Source organism: Ovis aries, chromosome 2, assembly GCF_016772045.2.
Source record: "Ovis aries strain OAR_USU_Benz2616 breed Rambouillet chromosome 2, ARS-UI_Ramb_v3.0, whole genome shotgun sequence".
NCBI lineage: Eukaryota > Metazoa > Chordata > Mammalia > Artiodactyla > Bovidae > Ovis > Ovis aries.
In genome coordinates, this window is record NC_056055.1 from 207,337,156 (window position 1) to 207,360,681 (window position 23,526).

General features: G+C 39.7%; 1 protein-coding gene across 6 annotated transcripts in view; it reads left to right on the top strand.

The window, feature by feature from the left end:
* Positions 1 to 23,526, top strand: part of PARD3B (par-3 family cell polarity regulator beta) — a 1,199,064-nt gene that overhangs the window by 745,759 nt on the left and 429,779 nt on the right. For all 6 annotated transcript variants that reach the window (XM_060410277.1, XM_060410276.1, XM_004004847.6 and 3 more), the window contains one exon: positions 5,137 to 5,181. In XM_060410277.1, coding sequence (XP_060266260.1) covers positions 5,137 to 5,181 — 45 coding nt within the window. The remainder of the gene's footprint in view (positions 1 to 5,136; positions 5,182 to 23,526) is intronic.

Sequence of the window (23,526 nt, forward strand, 5' to 3'; positions counted from 1 at the left end):
AGTGAATATTTGGAGAAAGACCCCTAATTTTTATGCCTATCACCCATTTGGATGTTCTACACCATTTTTTGAAATAGTTTGTTAGTGTTCTAAAGAATTTCAAATTGTCAATTAAAATAATAAGTATTCCTACTAAAAATAGTAGATAGTATTCAGCCAAAAAGTTATCATGTTCAGCCTAACATGGCTGGGGAACTTGCAGTACTTATATTGGCTTAGATTTAATGGTATAACTTATGGCTGTTTAAAAAAGAGAAAAACAAAAAATAAGATCCTATCCTTGTGTGAATTCCTGATACAGGATGCTCGGGGCGGATGCACTGGGATGACCCAGAGGGATGGTATGGGGAGGGAGGTGCTAGGGGGGTTCAGGATGGGGAACACGTGTATACCTGTGGTGGATTCATGTTGATGTATGGCAAAACCAATACAATATTGTAAAGTAATTAGCCTCCAATTAAAATAAATAAATTTATATTAAGAAAAAAGAATAGCTGCATAAAATGAGACCGTATATATATTGCCTTTCTTCGACTACAAAATAAACTCAGAGCCAGATAAACTGAAAGTTGAAACCTGTTGGGAGTGTTGGATTATCGATGAAATGCAGCTGAAAATATCCTGTGCACTGTCTCTTCCTTTATAATCCTAGGCAGGTTAAGTCATACACACCACCAGCATCATCCAGTTCACCACCCTTCCCACTCTCACAGTTTCCATTTATCAAAGGTTTTCATTTGTTGAGAAATACGTACCTGGAACTGTGCTAAGTGATTTTGCAAATGTTTTTCACTCAGTCTTCACAGCTCTTTGTATAGTGTTTTATATTATTTTTCACACTGAGTAAGTGAAGTTTAAAGGAACTTACTAACTTGCCTGATAAATCTGGAATTTAAGTCACATTTGTTCCATTAGAAGCTATTATGTAACATTATGTAAGTGTTTCTATTTAGTTTATCGTTACTGATGATTTAATAACTAATATTTATGAAGCAGTTACTATGGGCTGCCCTCGTGGCTCAGATGGTAAAGAATCTGCCTGCAGTGCAGGAGACCTGGATTCGATCCCTGAGTTGGGAAGATCCCCTAGAGGAGGGCATGGCAACCCTCTCCAGTATTCTTGCCTGAAGAATCCCCATGGACAGAAGGGCATGGCAGCCTACAGTCCATGGGGTCACAAAGAGTCAGACATGACTGAGAGTGAGTGACTAAGCACACGTGATCTTCTACATATTCTGCATAAAGTTATACATGTAATATATAATGTTCATTCTAAGCATACCTGGAAAGCAGTATCATCTTCATTTTATAGATGATGAGATTGAGGCACAGATAGGTAAAACAAAGTTACCTGTGAAGCTCTGGTTTTACATTTATTAATAAATTTAATAAATATATTAGAATAATAAGATTTTTATCTCAGATGATTTCTCATCTGTGTAGTGGAAGTGAATTATTTCAGCTTGAATCCATTAAAACTGTAGAATTCTGAACATGTTAAACAAAATTATAGCTAACACTGTTAATATTGATCATGATAGAAAGTTTCTATTCATAAGATGTATTCTAATTAAAAAGGTAATAGAATTCTAACATGAGAGTGTTTGTCAGGGCTTTTCTTACATTTAATTTAGATTGTCAATAATTTGGAAAATATAACTCTTCTATGATTCATCACAAGTATAGTAGAGTGATTAAAAGTGCTTTGTTTAAGCCTTGGCTCCTGCACTTATGAGGTGTGCCTCAGTTTCTTTATCTGTAAAGGTAACGACAACAATCATCAAAGGTTACTGTGAACATTAAATGAATTAATAGATATAAAAGGTAGAGGGTAGAACTTGTATATCATAAGTGCTAAGTATTAGCTACTAGTAGTGTTTTTTTAATCATCATCCTTGCTTTCCACTATTTGTTCCATTTATACAATAGATTCCCCTGTAAGTTTTTTCAGAACTGGGTAAGACAGAATTTGGCCCACAATTGGAGCCTGTTACATAGGGATTGGCATCTCCTACTGGAAGCATGAAGTCTAACACGATTTTTAAGCAAGTTAGTACCAGGGTAATCACAAACATGTAATGTTTTTATCTAGAAAATAAAGAAATGCTTAGCAAAAGAGGACCAGGTGGGTGTGGGAAGATTTATGAAAATTTTTGTATAGTGACTGGATCAGTGAAATAGGCTGAATGTTATAGGTAAAGGAAGGAGAAGCCTATTTCTCTGAGACCAATCGAATGTTTGGGGAAATGAAGGAGATCTTTCTGTTAGCAAATTCCCCCTTGCTTTGCGTCTACCCTTGAGCCACCAGAGTTTCACAGACTAATGTAGACTATAACACGTGGTGAATACTGAATGGCTGTTGTTGAATATTGAGGTGATAATCCATGTAGAGTTGCCTAAGGATTAAGAACACTTTGATTCTATGTTCATGAGAGATACTGGTTAGTGGCTTTCATAGACTTTCTCTGCTTGATATTACATCAGGGTAATGCCAGCCTCACAATGAGTTAGGTAATGTTCCCTCCTGTGAATTTTCTGAAAGAATTTCTGGAGAATTGGTAGTATTTCTTCCTAAATTTTGGGTTGAATTCATCAAGGCAGTCATCTGGGTCTAGAGGTTTCTTTCTCAGAAAGTTTGAACTACAAATCCATTTTTAAAAAAACCAACAAGCTATGGAGCTATTAGGTTATCTCTTCCTTTATAAGCTTTGGTAATTTGTGTCTTTCAAAATCATATCATTTCATGAGAGCTATGTTCACTTACATTTTTACTCACTGCTGAAGCAATGTCCTTCTTCCTATTCTAATGGATGCCCCTAAATTATGAAGTTTTTCACTCTGGGTATTGGGAAGGGGAACTTTATTCCCAGCCCTTATGAGAACTGCAGGCACTGTGTTCTTTCCCCTTTGGGTAGTTCTTGCCCAGGTGTTGGGTAGTTTCCTCATATCATGTGATCATTCAGTTCAGTTCAGTTCAGTTGCTCAGTCATGCCCAACTCTTTGCGACCCCATGAATTGCAGCACGCCAGGCCTCCCTGTCCATCATCAACTCCCAGAGTTCACTCAAACTCACGTCCATCGAGTCGATGATGCCATCCAGCCATCTCATCCTCTGTCATCCCCTTTTCCTCTTGCCCCCAGTCCCTCCCAGCATCAGAGTCTTTTCCAGTGAGTCAACTCTTCACATGAGGTGGCCAAAATACTGCAGTTTCAGCTTTAGCATCAGTCCTTCCAATGAACACCCAGGACTGATCTCCTTTAGGATAAACTGGTTGGATCTCCTTGCCGTCCAAGGGACTCTCAAGAGTCTTCTCCAACACCACAGTTCAAAAGCGTCAATTCTTGGGCGCTCAGCTTTCTGCATAGTCCAACTCTCACATCCATACATGACCACTGGAGAAACCATAGCCTTGACTAGACGGACCTTTGTTGGCAAAGTAATGTCTCTGCTTTTGAATATGCTATCTAGGTTGGTCATAACTTTCCTTCCAAGGAGTAAGTGTCTTTTAATTTCATGGCTGCAGTCACCATCTTCAGTGATTTTGGAGGCCCCAAAAATAAAGTCTGACACTGTATCAAGACCATCCCCATGGAAAATAAATGCAAAAAAGCAAAATGGCTGTCTGGGGAGGCCTTACAAATAGCTGTGAAAAGAAGAGAAACAAAAAGCAAAGGGAGAAAAGGAAAGATATAAGCATCTGAATGCAGAGTTCTGAAGAGATAAGAAAGCCTTCCTCAATGATCGATGTAAAGAAATAGAGGAAAACAAGAGAATGGGAAGGACTAGAGATCTCTTCAAGAAAAGTAGAGAAACCAAAGGAATATTTTATGCAAAGATGGGCTCGATAAAGGACAGAAATGGTATGGACCTAACAGAAGCAGAAGATATTAAGAAGAGGCGGCAAGAATACACAGAAGAACTGTACAAAAAGATCTTCACAACCCAGATAATCAGGATGGTGTGATCACTCACCTAGAGCCAGACATCCTGGAATGTGAAGTCAAGTGGGCCTTAGAAAGCATCACTACGAACAAAGCTAGTGGAGGTGATGGAATTCCAGTTGAGCTATTTTAAATCCTGAAAGATGATGCTATGAAAGTGCTGCACTCAATATGCCAGCAAATTTGGAGAACTCAGCAGTGGCCACAGGACTGGGAAAGGTCAGTTTTCATTCCAATCCCAAGGAAAGGCAATGCCAGAGAATGCTCAAACTACCGCACAATTGCACTCATCTCACACGCTAGCAAAGTAATGCTCAAAATTCTCCAAGCCAGGCTTCAGCAATATGTGAACCATGAACTTCCTGATGTTCAAGCTGGTTTTAGAAAAGGCAGAGGAACCAGAGATCATGTGATCATTAGCAATTAATTAAATACCTGTAGGGATCCTCTGCAGATCTCAGAAAGAATTCTGTATACCTCTCTTCTTTCTAATTCTCTGACCTAAACTCTGTCTGCCCTGGTTTTCTCTGGATTTCCAGCTTTGCATCCACAGACTGATATATGCCTGGGCTCTGCCTGTGTCTCCCTTCCTACACCACAACCTGAAGACTCTCTCCAGACAGTAAACTGGAGCAATTTTAGGAATCACCCTACTTGTTTTCCATCTCTAGAGACTCACTGTCCTCTGTTGCCTGATGAAGATCTTATCTTTTGAATGCCATTGTTTCATGTTATATTTATTTTTAAATACATTCTTCAGAAGGAATTGTAAATTTGCTCCCTTTGGTCCACTTTGACCAGATACAGAAATTTGATCCTTGGGGATTGAACGTATATATTGCTGTTATGCGCAAAGTGTCTTATTATATATTATACAGCTCCAGATCCTTGAGTTTAATTTCTGTTTTTGTGGCTACAGAAACAACAGTCCAGTTAAAATAAGTGAAAATATTAAAACAATTCAAAAGAATGAAATTCTATTCACAGAAGATTTAATGAACATATATTTCTTCATAACTGTCTTTAAAATACCAACCAGTAGAAATGAGATGCCCCAGGCAGGCTGGGGAAACTTTTTTCTCAAATCTTTGCCAGTAAAAGATTTCACATATTACTAATCTATATTAATTTATTGTTCAAAAACTGGCTGATTTACAAGCCGATCTGATCCTCGTCTCTCTTATTTCTTTGCAGTGCCAGATGAAAGCAAAGTCCATTCATTGGCTGGACACAAATCGGGTAAGAAATTCCTTGTCACTGACTTTATATTCTCCTTCCTGGAAATCGCTGGCTGTGTTTGAGTAGTAGTTGGAACCTGTTTCCATCCACTTGTCACTGAAAGGCTTGCTCATTAATACATGAGATGTCTCTGACTTCCGCAAAGATGAATTATTGCTTGGCTGTCTCAATAGTAGCATAATGTATGCTGACTCAAATGTTTAAGAAGGAAGAAAGGTTTCCAAAAAATAATTATAAAACCAAAATCTGTAACCTGTACACCAGCTGAACACTTGCAGTCACAAAAAATTACGAAGTAAACTCAAGAAAGTTTGAATTTTTTTTCTGCGATGATTATCACATTTTTAAAGTAGCAGGACAAAGACGTTCCAGAATAAGGAAAATGTGGCCATTTCTTCCTTCTCAAAAAGGAATCATCTTTCTACCTGTCATCAAACGGGACTGGGCCTGAGATGATTGTATTCTCTTTCTTTTGATTCATGTATGAGCTCCCTGGGGGTGCCCTAACAAGTCCGTAAGGTAACAAGTCCGTAAGGATCTCTGAGGGTCTTCAGGCTCTTTCTATATTTTGTGTGAGATACCTTCAGGTCTAAAATCCAAGCTTTCCCTTCATTGCCAAGTGACCTACGTTCTATTCCTTTGCACTGCCTTTAGCATCATTTATTCACATTATTTGAAAACACTTTAAGCTAGTAAGTACAGCAGTAATCCCTTTCCTATAAGGGTGCATTATTTGTGGGGATAGTATCCATTTTACTCTTAGAAATACCGCACTAAACAACAGGAGGGTTATGATGTGTTGGCATCCCTTCGTTTTTGAAACAAAGAAGTTGTTCCCGTCACCAAGTATCTCCTATGTTTATGGGCCAATTATGTTCTCAGCAGTAAGTGGCCTTGATGCCTCATTACTTCCATCATGTTCCAGGGCAAGATTATGATTTTTTTTCCCTTTTCTTCTTTCTCTAAATTCACTAGTGATAACAGCAGGAAAGGGCTGGTTCGCAACTGTTAGATGTTTTCTTTTCTGCCCCTTCTAATAAAGAGCCTAAGAGGTTAGATCACTGTGAAAGAAAAGATTTCTGTAGGAGTGATAAATTGCCACATGCCGCTTGTCCCCATCATCTTCGTCCATTAAACTCTCTACCATGGGAAATATTTTTAGGAGTCCGAGAAAGAAGTTCCCATGACCAGGGAACTCCCAAGGATAGTCTGCATTTTGTTCATCTTAAATGCCTGTTACCACTTGTCCTTGGGCTTCCCTGGTGGCCCAGTGATAAAGAATCCGTCTGCCAATGCAGGAGATGCAGGTTCAATCCCTGGGTTGGGAAGATTCCCTGAAGAAGGAAATGGCAACCCAATCCAGTATTCTTGCCTGGGAATTCCCATGGACAGAGGAGCCTGGCAGGCAACAGTCTATGGGGTTGCAGAGAGACAGATACAACTTAGCAACTAAACAACTGCTTGTCCTTAGTTCTCTTACACATATTAATACTTGAAGATATAAACTCTTCTGTGAACTGAGATGCACTTCAGTGTAAGAAGAGGAAGCATTTTTTAAAGAATGTTTATCAACCTGATTTTTGAAAACAACTGAATAATAAATGTTCTGCTTTTTTTCCAGGAAATCAAATATTATTCTAATCTTACTTTGTTTCCAAACAAATTACTGTTAGCTAATAACTAAAAATTATTGTCACAATAATTTTATGTGCAAACGTTAATTTTAAATGCAAACATTATCTGAGTATATTGCTATAGTATTTTAAGTAAATTTAATGGTATTTTTTATGTAGTATGAAATAAAGATATTAGTAAAGAAGTACTCTAAACATGGAATAATCTTCCAAATTGAAAGAAAATGGCAAAAAAGGCATAATTTTAAAACTCTCAGTCAGATTAATTATGAGCTTCACATGGCAGCTTTATTTTAGCTGATAATAGAAATATTACTAATGATCTTCATATCCCATGAAGCAAACTGTTTTAAAGAAGATTTTCATTACTGATGAGCTATTATTACAATATCCACTATTCTTATAGTTTAAGTACTTTTTTATCCTATCACAGCATCATCAATTCTTTCATTGGCTCTCTGTGGAACCTGGGCAACTGCTGAAAACAACCAGAAACTTGATAATTTTGAATGCAAAGTGGCATACAATTAAACACAATAAAGAGAGCTAACCAATCACCTAAAATTGTGTGCTTTAGAGTTCCATTAAATGAGAGCACTGTATAAAACATTAGAGACAGTACTGAGAGAACAAAAAGCAGCCTTAAAGGAAAAGATTCTACTGAAGTCTTGAATTATAGTAATCCTCAAGAATTCATCCTTCCCATAAAGAGCAGCTCTCTTCATCGGCTGCACTTGGGTAGAACATTTCCCATGAGGCCCTGGTGGTAGCAACAGTAACAACAGTGAAAGAGAATTAAGGGTCCTTTTGGTTCTGGCAACTTCTTTCTGTCATTTTTAACATTCTCCAAATACAGAGCTGTATTCTCCATCTGCTACAGTCTAGACTACTAAGCAAGTTGCCAGTTTGGATTGTAATGTATAATGTTGCCTAATCATTTACACTTATCTTGCCAATGTCAGCTTCTTTTTGTTTTATCTTTCCCTTCCCCTAATCCTTCCTCCAGAATTTTCGGGTGACAAAGTAGTGTCTCTTTTACTAAGAAGAAAGAATATCTCTCCCTCTGTCTCTTTTTAATTATAGAAATGTGGACAGCTTTCATACTGTCCAAGACCATCAGGAAGTTAAATTGTATGTGCTGACCTAAATCTATCATCCATCCTCTTATTTGGGATGATATTCAACATTCTAATAAATTCATCTGAGTTAAAATTTCTTCTGAGTCAGCTACTTAGTGGGTAGAGAGCCGTTTCGTGCCAAGTTCCATCTGTTGGCCTGGCTTGGGTACCTCCCAAGTTTGTGACAGTATTTTTGGCACCATTTCCTTGGCTTATGCTTTAAATGGTTGATCCCTCAGAGCTCAGATCAAATCAAAGTCTTAGGTAAGATAAATCTTCCTAACATTTTTGGCCCAAAATATAGTATTCCCTCACCTCTTCTGGAGTCAATCCAGTATTCTAGAGACCTCTCTAATAATCTACCTCAGGGGCTTTCCCTTGGCAGTGCCTTGCATCTCACACCTTGGCAAGGAAAATGCCAGGCTGGTACTCCTGTTTATAATCTTGTGAGATCCTCCTCCACATATGAGAGGCATTAATACTTATGGGATGGTGAGACTTACTCAGAGAAGTTAGGAACAAAATGCTTTTTGTTTGGTTCCCTTAAGAAAAAAGTCATAAGTTTTAGAGAGTCTTAGAAAACCAAAAAGCTGTCTTTCACCTTTTCCCTTAACTGTCTCACTGATTTAATTCTGACAAAACTCAAGTCCTAGCAATGCAGGGAGGGATATAACTTCAGCAAAATGTATATTTTAAATAATAAAAACCATTTTTTTAAATGACAAACATTCAGAGGGAACATTAGAATCCAGAGGAAATGGCATCAAATTTGTTATAGCTTTAAAAAAAAAAAACTGTGCTTTGATTTTGGCTATACACAGACTCGGACAGAATGTCTGAGAAGGAATCCTTTTTTTTTGCCCAATTTACTGAAGTGGCACTGAAACCAATAGTTTAATGCTCCTCAGCATTCAGACAGAAAGCACTTATAAATTTTACTTTTTTAAAACTGTGCCTTCATATTATTTTGTTTTGATTTACTGCTTAGAATGGTTTTAATATGTATTGACTGTCTGCAGAGATCCTTGCTGACCCAGCTCTTTAAGATGATGCAGTGCTGAAGAAGGCCGATGAGTCCTTCTTTATGAGCTCTGACATATTAATTAGCAAAATGGACTAAAAAGCTTTCCTATTTCTATTTTAATTTCTTATAGTCTCAAACACCTGTCTATACAGCTGTAAAACAGGCAAGTCTGTAAAAGTAATGGTTGGCAGCTAGTGCAGACCTTTTCTGAGCTGAGTTTATCAATTAATGAGCAAGTATTCATTAACAATCTAGGGGGAATAGTTCCAGATGAGATGCCTTGCAACCACTAAGGACAGTTGGTACACACATTGCTGTTGAAGAAGCTGAAGCTCAATACATAAGTCCTTGTTCTTCCAGTTGGTAACTCTTGGGGTTAAGATATAAATCCAGGTATGGTATGGAAGATGCCATGCATTGGCCATTATATTTCCTCCGGCTTATGCCTAATACCTCACCATCTCAAGAACTGAGAAAAATACAGCAGTAAGACACAGTCTAGTTGGAAGGCGTGACACACATGTCAAAATACCTATAAATCCTTACTTTACCTTTTTTAACTTCAACTAGCTGAGCTAGGAACACAACAGGTATAACTTCTCTATGGCAATTCATTGAGCAGAAGAATATCTAATCTTGATAATTTGTGCATTCTTTTTTCTGCATGTATGTATACATGTGAATGTGTGGGTGAAGTGAAGAGATATGTGAAAGAAAATATGCATGTGATGTACATGCATTATGCATATTTATAGCAAATGTGTGTGTGATATATCTTATAGCAGATGCTCAGAGCTTAATATGCAAGTTGCTAACTTGATAGATCATACGTTCTGCTTTAAATGCATTATGTGTAAACTTCAAATCTAGAATGTTCGAATATAGCTAAAGAAATTGCTGGATCTTTGTGAAAGAACAGATAAAACATAAGATGACTGGATAGTCACTTTAATATGAGAGTAGTGGGCTATTAAATGACATTCCATAAATTATGTTTAGTCTTATAGGATTTCATACTTTTATTGAATATCTAAGTTAAAATATGCATTTAAAATTTGTAACGCCAACCGTGGTCATTTTGCATGTTTGAGTCTTCTAATTGAATTACTTCTTTTTATTACTTTTCATTGCTATTGTTGATGAGGAAATAAAATCTTGGAGTAAGTGGGCAGTGGACTTGAACTATCTTTCTTTCCTCATGAGTTGGTTGAAGTAATATTGCATGCTTATTTGGGGTATTTATTTCTAAGCTTTTGTCATGTGCTATGTTGGATAACTATAGCTTTAGACAAAGAAATGCATATATTTCCTACTTGTGTCTGCTTTGGTTTGCATTTCCATGGGATATAGGATGTTATCATTAAGGAAAATAATGATAGCATCTAGGATCTTTTTCTATGGAAACTTGATTATGGAGCAACACTGTATCTCCTATATTGCAAACTGTTAGTGGTTTATCTCTAAAATTCAATGAATCAAAGCAAATTATAAACAAACATGTCATGAGATAAGATGATTTACCGTTTGAATATGGTGTTGCTGCTGCTAAGTCATTTCAGTCTATGCAACCCCATAGACAGCAAACCACCACCTCCCCTGTCCCTCGGATTCTCCAGGCAAGAATACCGGAGTGGGTTGCCATTCACTTCTCCAATGCATGAAAGTGAGAAATGAGAGTGAAGTCGCTCAGTCATGTCCTACCCTCAGTGACCACATGGACTGCAACCTACCAGGCTCCTCAGTCCATGGGGTTTTCCAGGCAAGAGTACTGGAGTGGGGTGATATTGCCTTCTCCGGAATATGGTTTATGTGTGTACAAGTAAGATGGTAGGTGTTGCAAGAGGGCAACAGAGGGCAGACACACTGAAACCATACTCACAGAAAACTAGTCAATCTCATCACACTAGGACCACAGCCTTGTCTAACTCAATGAAACTAAGCCATGCCCGCGGGACAACCCAAAATGGGTGGGTCATGGTGGAGAGGTCTGACAGAATGTGGTCCGCTGGAGAAGGGAATAGCAAAGCACTTCAGTATTCTTGCCTTCAGAACCCCATGAACCATATGAAAAGGCGAAATGATAGGATACTTAAAGAGGAACTCCCCAGGTCAGTAGGTGCCAAATATGCTACTGGAGATCAGTGGAGAAATAACTCCAGAAAGAATGAAGGGGTGGAGCCAAAGCAAAAACAATACCCAGCTGTGGATGTGACTGGTGATAGAAGCAAGATCCGATGCTGTAAAGAGCAATATTGCATAGGAACCTGGAATGTCAGGTCCATGAATCAAGGCAAATTGGAAGTGATCAAACAAGAGATGGCAGGAGTAAACATCAACATTCTAGGAATCAGCGAACTAAAATGGACTGGAATGGGTGAATTTAACTCAGATGACCATTATATGTACTACTGTGGGCAGGAATCCCTCAGAAGATGGAGTAGCCATCATGGTCAACAAAAGAGTCCAAAATGCAGTACTTGGATGCAATCTCAAAAACGACAGAATGATCTCTGTTCATTTCCAAGGCAAACCATTCAGTATCACGGTAATCCAAGTCTATGCCCCAACCAGTAACGCTGAAGAAGCTGAAGTTGAACGGTTCTATGAAGACCTACAAGACCTTTCAGAACTAACACCCCAAAAAGATGTCCTTTTCATTATAGGGGACTGGAATGCAAAAGTAGGAAGTCAAGAAACACCTGGAGTAACAGGAAAATTTGCCCTTGGAATATGGAATGAAGCAGGGCAAAGACTAATCGAGTTTTGCCAAGAAAATGCACTGGTCATAGCAAACACCCTCTTCCAACAACACAAGAGAAGACTCTACAGATGGACAACACCAGATGGTCAACACCGAAATCAGATTGATTATATTCTTTGCAACCAAAGATGGAGAAGCTCTATACAGTCAACAGAAACAAGACCGGGAGCTGACTGTGGCTCAGATCATGAACTCCTTATTACCAAAATCAGACTCAAACTGAAGAAAGTAGGGAAAACCGCTAGATCTTTCAGGTATGACCTAAATCAAATCCCTTATGATTATACAGTGGAAGTGAGAAATAGATTTAAGGGACTAGATCTGATAGCATGCCTGATGAACTATGGAATGAGGTTTGTGACATTGTACAGGAGACAGGGATCAAGACCATCCCCATGGAAAAGAAATGCAAAAAAGCAAAATGGCTGTCTGGGGAGGCCTTACAAATAGCTGTGAAAATAAGAGAAGTGAAAAGCAAAGGAGAAAAGGAAAGATATAAGCATCTGAATGCAGAGTTCCAGAGAATCCCAAGAAGAGATAAGAAAGCCTTCTTCAGCGATCAATGCAAAGAAATAGAGGAAAAGAACAGAATGGGAACGACTAGAGATCTCTTCAAGAAAATTAGAGATACCAAGGGAACATTTCATGCAAAGATGGGCTCGATAAAGGACAGAAATGGTATGGACGTAGCAGAAGCAGAAGATATTAAGAAGAGGTGGCAAGAATACACAGAAGAACTGTACAAAAAGATCTTCATGACCCAGATAATCACAATGGTGTGATCACTCACCTAGAGCCAGACATCTTGGAAAGTGAAGTTAAGTGGGCCTTAGAAAGCATCACTACGAACAAAGCTAGTGGAGCTGATGGCATTCCAGTGGAGCTATTTCAAATCCTGAAAGATGATGCTGTGAAAGTGCTACACTCAATACGCCAGCAAATTTGGAAAACTCAGTAGTGGCCACAGGACTGGAAAAGGGCAATTTTCATTCCAATCCCAAAGAAAGGCAATGCCAAAGAATGCTCAAACTGCCACACAATTGCACTCATCTCACATGCTAGTGAAATAATACTCAAAATTCTCCAAGCCAGGCTTCAGCAATACGTGAACCGTGAACTTCCTGATATTCATGCTGGTTTTAGAAAAGCAGAGGAACCAGAGATCAAATTGCCAGCATCCACTGGATCATCAAAAAGGAAGCGAGTTCCAGAAAAACATCTATTTCTGCTTTACTGAGTATGCCAAAGCCTTTGACTGTGTGGATCACAAGAAACTGTGGAAAATTCTGAGAGAGATGGGAATACCAGACCACCTAACCTGCCTCTTGAGAAATCTGTATGCAGGTCAGGAAGCAACAGTTAGAACTGGACATGGAACAACAGACTGGTTCCAAATAGGAAAAGGAGTACGTCAAGGCTGTATATTGTCACCTTGCTTATTGAACTTATATGCAGAGTACATCATGAGAAACGCTGGACTGGAAGAAACACAAGCTGGAATCAAGATTTCCGGGAGAAATATCAATAACCTCAGATATGCAGATGACACCACCTTATGGCAGAATGTGAAGAGGAACATGAAGGCTCTTGATGAAAGTGAAAGAGGAGAGTGAAAAAGCTGGCCTAAAGCTCAACATTCAGAAAACGAAGATCATGGCATCTGGTCCCATCACTTCATGGGAAATAGATGGGAAACAGTGGAAACAGTGTCAGACTTTATTTTTTTGGACTCCAAAGTCACTGAAGATGGTGACTGTAGCCATGAAATTAAAAGACGCTTACTCCTTGGAGGGAAAGTTATGACCAACCTAGATAGCATATTCAAAAGCAGAGACATTACTTTGCCGACTAAGGTTCGTCTAGTCAAGGCTATGGTTTTTCCAATAGTCATGTATGGATGTGAGAGTTGGACTGTGAAGAAGGATGAGCACCCAAGAATTGATGCTTTTGAACTGTGGTGTTGGAGAAGACTCTTGAGAGTCCCTTGGACAGCAAGGAGATCCAACCAGTCCATTCTGAAGGAGATTAACCCTGGGATTTCTTTGGAAGGAATGATGCTATAGCTGAAACTCCAGTACTTTGGCCACCTCATGCAAAGAGTTGACTCATTGGAAAAGACTCTGATGCTGGGAGGGATTGGGGGCAGGAGGAGAAGGGGACGACAGAGGATGAGATGGCTGGGTGGCATTACTGACTCAATAGACGTGAGTCTGAGTGAACTCCAGGAGTTGGTGATGGACAGGGAGGCGTAGCGTGCTGCGATTCATGGGGTCTCAAAGAGTCGGACTTGACTGAGCGACTGAACTGAACTGAACTGAAATAGAGACTACATTTTTTTTTTATTAATCACATTTCAAAATTATTTCTGTTCCACTCATGTTTTTTAAACACCCACTCTGTAACAGGTATTCTGTTGTGTGCTGGAGATACAAAGTGACATATGTCACAAAAGAACTGCTTCCATATAAGGTCTGAAAGATAAATAGAAATTGGGGAATAGAAAAAGTCAGTGAACTAACACATTTCAGGCACATGGAAGGTTATGAAAACATGAAACATCATGATGTGTTCAAGAAACTGTAAGCAGTGGCATGGCAGGAGTGCACAGGGGAGAGGGACAAGCTAGGAGGTAAAGAAGCTGGCAGAGATTAGATCACAGGGAACTCCTACCAGGTGGAAGTGTGAATTTGACTCTGCAGGCTAAATAGATTAAAGGAGGGGAGCGGTCAGTTTTATAGCATAATGATATTACTCTGTTGGTTGTGGGGACTTGAAAGGATTTTAAAAAGGGGGAGAGTGAAGAATAGGAGACCATTTCAGTAGTCCAGGTAAGAGATGATGTGGGTATAAAGTAAGTGATTAAATGGAGGAAAGAAAAGTAAGAATAATTTAGAGAATAAAACCTAGAATTCTGATTGTTTTTATTTGTTTGTTTTTGGTGTTTGTTTTGTTTTTAATCAAACTGAGAGAGAGGGTCCAATGAGATACTCAATGTGTCAGTCAGGTGTTGCTACAACCACACTGTGTAATACCAGCTGAGCCACAAGGGAAGCCCAAGAATACTGGAGTAGGTACTCCATCCCTTCTCCAGGGGATCTTCCCAACCCAGGAATCAAACCCAGGTCTCCTGCATTGCCAGCAGAGTCTTTACCAGCTAAGCTACCAGGGAAGCCCATAAAACCAACAGGAACCATTTATTTCTTCATCATGTATCTTCAGGTGGACTAGGAGTTACAGATCTCAGAGTGTTTGACTGGGTTTGGCTCCAGTCTGTAGTTCAGGTCCAGGTTTACTTCCTGTGTCTCTTATCCTCCTTGGACCAGTGGTTTCCTGAGGCAGGTACTTTTGATAACAGTGATAAGATGTAAATAGAGTAGACAGAGAGGGAACCCATAGGCTCTGTGCCAGTGTTCATGTATTAATGATGAGAGAGTGAAGGTGATGGAGAGAATGATAAGAAGAGTAGAGGGGGAAAAAGCAGGATGCATGAGCTCCCAAGGAGACAGGATATTATATAAGGGTAGAGGGAAAAGGCAATGGCACCCTACTGCAGTACATGGAGAAGGCAATGGCACCCCACTCCAGTACTCTTGCCTGGAAAATCCCATGGACAGAGAAGCCTGGTAGGCTGTGGTCCATGGGGTCGCAAAGAGTCGGACACAACTGAGCGACTTCACTTTCACATTTCACTTTCCTCCACTGGAGACGGAAATGGCGACCCACTCCAGTGTTCTTAGCTGGAGAATCCCAGGGACAGGGGAGCCTGGTGGGCTGCCGTCTATGGGGAGCACAGAGTTGGACACGACTGAAGTGACTTAGCAGAGGGAAAATGTACCTGAAAATGTAAACAAAAAATAAGGAGACAGCTGAGTCTCTTCTCAGCCCTGACTGTATAATATGGGTGAGAAAGAACAGTTGCAAATAAGGCCTGCAGGACAGGCAGAATTCTTAGTGGAAAGCTAGATGTCAATGAAGGCTAAAATCAGGGATATTCCCATGGGGTAAAGGTGGAAACAGTACAGATTTTATTTTCTTGGCCTCCAAAATGTCGACTATAAAAAAAGATGTACAACTTGAGAGTTGCTAGTTAAGTTTTATCTGGGACAAAATGAGGACTACAGCCCATGCAGCAGGATCTCAGATAGCTCTGAGAGACTCTCCCAAAGTGGAAGTGGGGGAAAGTCAATGTATAAGGTTTTGGCGAAAGGGGAGTTCAGTGCCATGAAGCACTCATTTTACAAAAGTTTTCTGTTAGTCATGAGGATCTGCTGTCACCATGAAAGGATTTCAGTTCAGTACAGTTCAGTCACTCAGTCGTGTCCGACTCTTTGAGACCCCATGAATCGCAGCACACCACGTCTCCCTGTCCATCACCAACTCCCGGAGTTCACTCAAACTCAGGTCCATCTAATCAGTGATGCCATCCAGCCATCTCATCCTTTATTGTCCCCTCTCCTCCTGACCCCCATCCATCCCAGCATCAGGGTCTTTTCCAATGAGTCAACTCTTTGCATGAGGTGCCCAAAGTACTGGAGTTTCAGCTTTAGCATCATTCCTTCCAAAGAACATCCAGGGCTGATCTCCTTCAGAATGGACTGGTTGGATCTCCTTGCAGTCCAAGGGACTCTCAAGAGTCTTCTCCAACACCACAGTTCAAAACCATCAGTTCTTCAGTGCTCAGCTTTCTTCACAGTCCAACTCTCAAATCCATACATGACTACTGGAAAAACCATAGCCTTGACTAGACGGACCTTTGTTGGCAAAGTAATGTCTCTGCTTTTGAATAAGCTATCTAGGTTGGTCATAACTTTCCCTCCAAGGAGTAAGCATCTTTTAATTTCATTGCTGCAGTCACCATCTGCAGTGATTTTGGAGCCCAAAGAAATAAAGGTTGACACTGTTTCCGCTGTTTCCCCATCTATTTCCCATGAAGTGATGGGACCAGATGCCATGATCTTCGTTTTCCGAATGTTGAGCTTTAGGCCAACTTTTCCACTCTCCTCTTTCACTTTCATCAAGAAGCCTTTTAGTTCCTCTTCACATTCTGCCATAAGGGTGGTGTCATCTGCATATCTGAGATTATTGATATTTCTCCCGGTAATCTTGATTCCAGCTTGTGCTTCCTCCAACACAGCGTTTCTCATGATGTACTCTGCATAGAAGTTAAATAATGTGACAGGGTGACAATATACAGCCTTGACGTACTCCTTTTCCTATTCGGAACCAGTCTGTTGTTCCATGTCCAGTTCTAACTGTTGCTTCCTGACCTGCTTATAGGTTTCTCAAGAGGCAGGTCAGGTGGTCTGGTATTCCCATCTCAGAATTTTCCACAGTTTATTGTCATCCACACAATCAAAGGCTTTGGCATAATCAATAAAGCAGAAATAAATGTTTTTCTGAAACTCTCTTGCTCTTTCACTGATCCAGTGGATGCTGGCAATTTGATCTCTGGTTCCTCTGCTTTTCTAAAACTAGCATGAACATCAGGAAGTTCACGGTTCACGTATTGCTGAAGCCTGGCTTGTAGAATTTTGAGCATTACTTGACTAGCATGTGAGATGAGCGCAATTGTGCAGTAGTTTGAGCATTCTTTGGCATTGCCTTTCTTTGGGATTGGAATGAAAATTGCCCTTTTCCAGTCCTGTGGCCACTGCTGAGTTTCCCCAATTTGCTGGCATATTGAGTGTAGCACTTTCACGGCATCATCTTTCAGGATTTGAAAGGATTTAGTGCTTCTCTGGTGGCTCAGATGGTAAAGCGTCTGCCTGCAATGCGGGAGACCCAGTTTCGATTCCTGGGTTGAGAAGATCCTCTAGAGAAGGAAATGGCAACCCACTCCAGCACTCTTTCCTGGAAAATCCCATGGACGGAGGAGCCTGATAGGCTACAGTCCGTGGGGTCACAAAGAGTCAGACACAACTGAGTGAATTCACTTCACTTCACTTCAGTGCTTCTCTAAATATGAGGAGAGGCAAGGATTACGATCATAAAATCTGTTCCTAAAAACACTCAACTATCTAAAGACCTGTCCCACCAGATTCCCTGGAGCACAGAGTGCCTCAGTCCACCCTGAACTCCCTCAGGGGTTGTTGAAGGTCAACAGCTATAGGGGCAATGCATTCCGTCTCCGTAGAGGCAGATGTCAAATGCCTTTGTTGTTCAGTTGTTGGCAATGCTCTTGGTAAGTGCCAATTTGTAGGTGGCAAAAATCACTGCAGACAGTGATTGCAGCCCTGAAATAAAAAGACACTCGCTCCTTGGAAGAAAAGTTATGACAAACATGGACAGCATATTAAAAAGCAGAGACATCACTTTACCTACAAAGGTCCATATAGTCAAAGCTGTGGTTTTTCCAGTAGTCATGTACAGATGTGAGAGTTGGACCATAAAGAAGGCTCAATGCTGAACAATTAATGCTTTTGAATTGTGGTACTGGAAAAGACTTTTGAGAATCCGTTGGACTGCAAGGAGATCAAACCAGTCAATCCATTGGACTGCAAGGAGATCAACCCTGAATATTCATTGAAAGGACTAATGCTGAAGCTGAAACTCCAATACTTTGACAACCTGATGCGAAGATCCGACTCATTGGAAAAGATCCTGATGTTGGGAAAGATTGAGGGCAGGAGGAGAAGAGGACGGCAGAGGATGAGATGGTTGTATGGCATCGCTGACTCAATGGACTTGCACTTGAGCAAACTCTGGGAGATGGTAAAGGATAGGGAAACCTGGTATGCTGCCGTCCATGGGGTCACAAAGAGTTGGACACAACTTAGCAACTGAACAACAAAAGGCAGGGGAATTTTCAGAGAAGAGGTTAGAAGTGAACAGCATTTTGTCAACCATGGAAGGATAATGGAGACTCAAGAAGACAAGATGAAGGAGTTTGGGATGGGAGAGAGTTGGATGGTGAGTCACAGATGAACAGAGGGTGTAAGGTGGCAGCACAGGAAGGAAATAGATGACCAAAAAGCTCACACCTTGGAAAGTGACTAAAGGTGGCAGGAGTGATGCACCTGGTTTATTTAGATGGCTCTCTGCATTTGCCAAAGAATCAGTTTTCACTCTGGTAAACAGGAAAAAAAGTCTGGAGCCAATTTAGAGTCACTGGTAGCCTGGATGTATTATTTCTTGTAAAGAGATCTTATCTTGAAGGATGAGGAGATAACGATTTTCCCAGAAGAAACAGTCCCAAGGTTAAAAGTTTTGAGAAGATGCTTACCTTTTACTAGGTTTGGAGGCTGAGAAATGGCCATGAGTAATCACTTCTGCTGGACAGGAGATAGGATAGCCAGATCAAAATGAAGTGAGGAGAAATGGGAGGTAGAAATAAGCATAGCTGATCTTTCTAGAAGTTCAATATTAGCAGAAAAGAGAGAGGTGTATCTAGAGAAGAAATTATCATTGTTCCATTTCATGTCATTAATGAGAAACACTGGACCAAGTTTGTGGACTGAGAAGAAAGAGACATTTGTAAGAGAATAAAGAAAGAGGAAATTGTTAAAGGGATAAGAATGAGTGTAGTTTTATAGCAGTTGGCTTTGAAGAAGATGAGCCACGATCATGGGGAAAGTAGCAAGGATACATGTGTTATAGATAAATATGTAGGTAGAGGGGTAAAGAATTAAAGATGTTAATGGTCTCAATTTCCTGATGATGTCAAAGTCTGTACACAGTTGCATTATAGAGTTGTTCAATAGGCTGGCCGAGAATATAAGAAACACTATAAATAATAGGTAGCCTATGTTGGGATGTGTTTAAGTCACTGAAACAAAATTGGATGGGAAACTATATAAAAATATAGTTATACATACACATACTGCATTCAAGAGTTCATTTGCAAAACAGCTGTGATTTTTCCCTGGAATAAAATGTTCTTACCTTTTGCAGTTATATTCTCAATTCTTTATTTATGGTGAAATTATAGAAAGATAGGACTAAGTGGATCATTATATATGTCTAGTACAATCAACTTATTTTAAAGAGTGTTACCTAGAGAGGGAAAGTCACCGCCCACCAAAGGCCCAGGTAGTCAGACCTATTGACTTCTCTTCCGCAAACTCTTGCTTTGTGAATTCAGATGTCACTGATACCAGTTTTGCCTGATTGAATAACCTGAACTGTCATTAAAATCCTCAAAATTTCCCCAAACCTGCATGGATAACAGAAAGAGAGAATAATTTAGCACAGCACTAGTCTTTTTTCCTTTTCATTTTCTCTCACTGAAACCTACCAGAATGAATAAGCTTCTGTATACAAAAAGTCTGTATTTTTTTCAAAGTTAATTGCAGACTTTGCACACAATTTGTATTTGCTTATAGTTGCTATTCATTATACTTTATATTTGTATTATGGTGTTCTATTTATTTTCCGCTAAATATGAATATACAAGACAAATTATTCTATTCTGAGCTCCAGTAGGCATTTGTTGATATGGTGTAGTTGGTACATATTTTTTCCCCTATGCCTTTATATATTGATATTTACATTATTAAATTCTCAGCAGTGAAAATCTTTATTATCCTGTCTTTCTTAAAATTTATATAAACTAAAGACAGTTTATCTATGCAGATAAAATTTACTATGATTAAGTGTGCATTGATTTATAAAATCTATTGTTTCTTAAATTTAAACTTTTTGAACAAATTAAAAATTATTTTAGAAAAAGAGCCTATTCTATGTTTGCCAAGTTCTTCAAATGTGACTGCACTCTCAAGCTTCACCTTCCATGGGGATATGGATCTTGTATACTTGGAAAACAGTGGTTTGGAACTGAGAATTCTAATAGGGTTTCTAAATGCCAGAGTGAGCATCTGCAGTGAAAAATAGTATTAAATGACGACATGTAATATCAGATGGTTGATAAACATAAGTTAAATGTTTGACATCATAACTTTACTGTAGGCTGAGCTATCTATACCTATTTCAGTTCAGTTGCTCAGTCGTGTCCGACTCTTTGCAACCCCATGAATTGCAGCACGCCAGGCCTCCCTGTCCATCACCAACTCCCGTAGTTCACTCAGACTCACGTCCATGGAGTCAGTGATGCCATCCAGCCATCTCATCCTCTGTCGTCCCCTTCTTCTCCTGCCCCCAATCCCTCCCAGCATCAGAGTCTTTTCTAATGAGTCAACTCTTAGCATGAGGTGGCCAGAGTACTGGAGTTTCAGCTTTAGCATCAGTCCTTCCAAAGAAATCCCAGGACTATTCTCCTTTAGGATGGACTGGTTGGATCTCCTTGTAGTCCAGGGGACTCTCAAGAGTTTTCTCCAACACCACAGTTCAAAATCATCAATTCTTTGGTGCTCAGCCTTCTTCACAGTCCAACTCTCACATCCATACATGACTACTGGAAAAACCATAGCCTTGACTAGACGGACCTTTATTGGCAAAGTAATGTCTCTGCTTTTGAATATGCTATCTAGGTTGGTCATAACTTTCCTTCCAAGGAGTAAGTGACTTTGTACTTACTCTGCACCTGGAGAGGAACAACAGTAGGAGCCACAGGAAACAAGTGACTTAAACATTGCACAGCGATGCCATCATCAGTCAGACTATTACTGTATGGACTTGGTTGTGTTATGGGTAAAAACAAATCACATTCTTGAAAACATTAGAACTATAAATGTTAAGTTCCATTTATGTTAAGAGCCCCAATTCTGTTCTCTTTCCTTTGTATTTAGCTTTAGGATGTTTTAAGTAAACTTTTTGCAGTGAAACTATTTCAATAACATTATTGGACACTATAACTAAATGATGACAAACCTTTATCCAGAGTAGATTTGGCAGGGGCTAAAAAGCTTTTCTGTTTCTATATAATTATTTCAGAAAGGTTTACACTGAGACCCAGAATTTAACACCACTCTTCTAAGGAAGGTGTGTTACATGTAAATCTGTGTGGAGAGAGAAGACAGAGACACTCTGATTCCGATGACCGAGACGGGTTATAGCTCCCTGTTTGTAAGGCCTTTTATTTTAAACTTTTATGGATAATCTAAGTGCCAGTGTTAAGTGAATGGATCTTTAGTAGTTCTGGTAATGCTTTTAATTCTGAAATTTTCTCAGCTAAAAAATTAGCCAACATATGATATTCAAAGGACAAATTTAAAATCCAACCTGAGACATCTGAAAATCAGCCCTTACATAACAGGTTCCCTATCTGTGTTGAATAACATAAAATGTCTCAAAGCCTAATTTTGTTTTAATGTTTGATGAGTGGTAAAAATAATCCAGCTGCAATGCAGGAGACATGGGTTCAATCCCTGGGTCAAGAAGATCCCCTGGAGGAGGAAATGGCAACCCACTCCATTATTCTTGCCTGGGAAATTCCATGAACAGAGGATCCTGGTGGGCTCCAGTCCATGGGGTTGAACAAGTCAGACACAATTGAGTTTGCATGCACAGAGATATGACATTACAAAGTAATGGTGAAAAAATATTTAGAATATATTGGCTTTGATAATGTTGGTATTACTTTAGATAAGTTCTGTCTGTGTACACACATATGAATTTCATAAATGAATACTGGGTTGGGAGAGGGAAGCATTAAAAGACATGTATATTTCAAGAAAGTTTTTTGCCTACTTAAAAAACATTCATATGCTCCTGTATTTTGGCTCTATCAGCAGGGATACATTTCAATACCATTAACAAATCATAGCATGTCCTCTAACCCTTGTCTTGCCCTGCCCTTGCCACCTGTCTCATGGCGCCATCACCCTCCATTCCACCCTATCGGCCTCATTGCGCTTGTTCCCAATTCACAGAGCTACTCAGCATGCTATCTGATCAGATCTTGTTCTTTCACATCTCTAAGCCCCAGTGGAACTCCTTGAAGGCCAACCTCCCTGAGCAACACTCCCAAGCTTGTTCAGACTGGGGTCTCCTCTGGTATCTAGCCTTGTTTAACTTCAGGTGTCTTTGGGCTCTGTCTTTATACTTTTGAATTTCTCTCACCCTTTCCTGCCCTAGCTCACGCTTCTGCTCCAGAGCCAGTTAGTCCCCGAGGAATTCCACAGGCTGCTTCTCAATCTCCTTTGATCAATAGTCATGACTTCCTTAGACTATCAGTAATCCCAAGTCCTACCTTTTCCTCATATAGCTGGAGGACTGTGTTATCTACATTCTAAAATTTTACATGCTGAATCTAATCATTGAAACGTTGCATAAATGAGGTGATTTAGCACAGGGACTGGCACAGAATATGCACAGAAGAACCACAGGAAAAAGGATAGTTTCTGGGAAGGAAATGAGAGGGCTGAATCCCACAATCACACTGGGAACTATTTGGGGCCCAAAAGTATTTCAGGAGGAAGGGAATAGAGAGAGACTTAACCATGAGATACCTCATTTATGGGTTGCTGGAAAATGTGCCAATGAGAAACATATTTAGGGTATGTTAAACTCCCCTGTCAATTTTTGGTATCCTAGAGGGCAGGAACTTAGTCTTTGAAATTGATTCAGTAAGGCATCCACTTCATGCTAGGTACAAAAAGTTTCTTTTTTCTTTTAGAGATTCACGGTGCCCAACTGTGTCCAATAAAAGCTGAATTATAAAGAGGGCTCATGATGAATATGTAAAAATTAAAAAGAAAAAGCAACCTAGATTACTCCTTCTAGCTAAAATAAGCAAATGCAAATTCATTCTCACTCTATTGATAATTAGAAACCACACACCTACAGAAAACAAGTTACGTATTCCACCCCATTAGAACAAAGCTGTTCAGAGTTACCTTTTGAATAAAAACCCTTTTATTAACCAATCCGATTTTTTAAATATACCTGCCTTTTCAACCCAGAAAACTACAA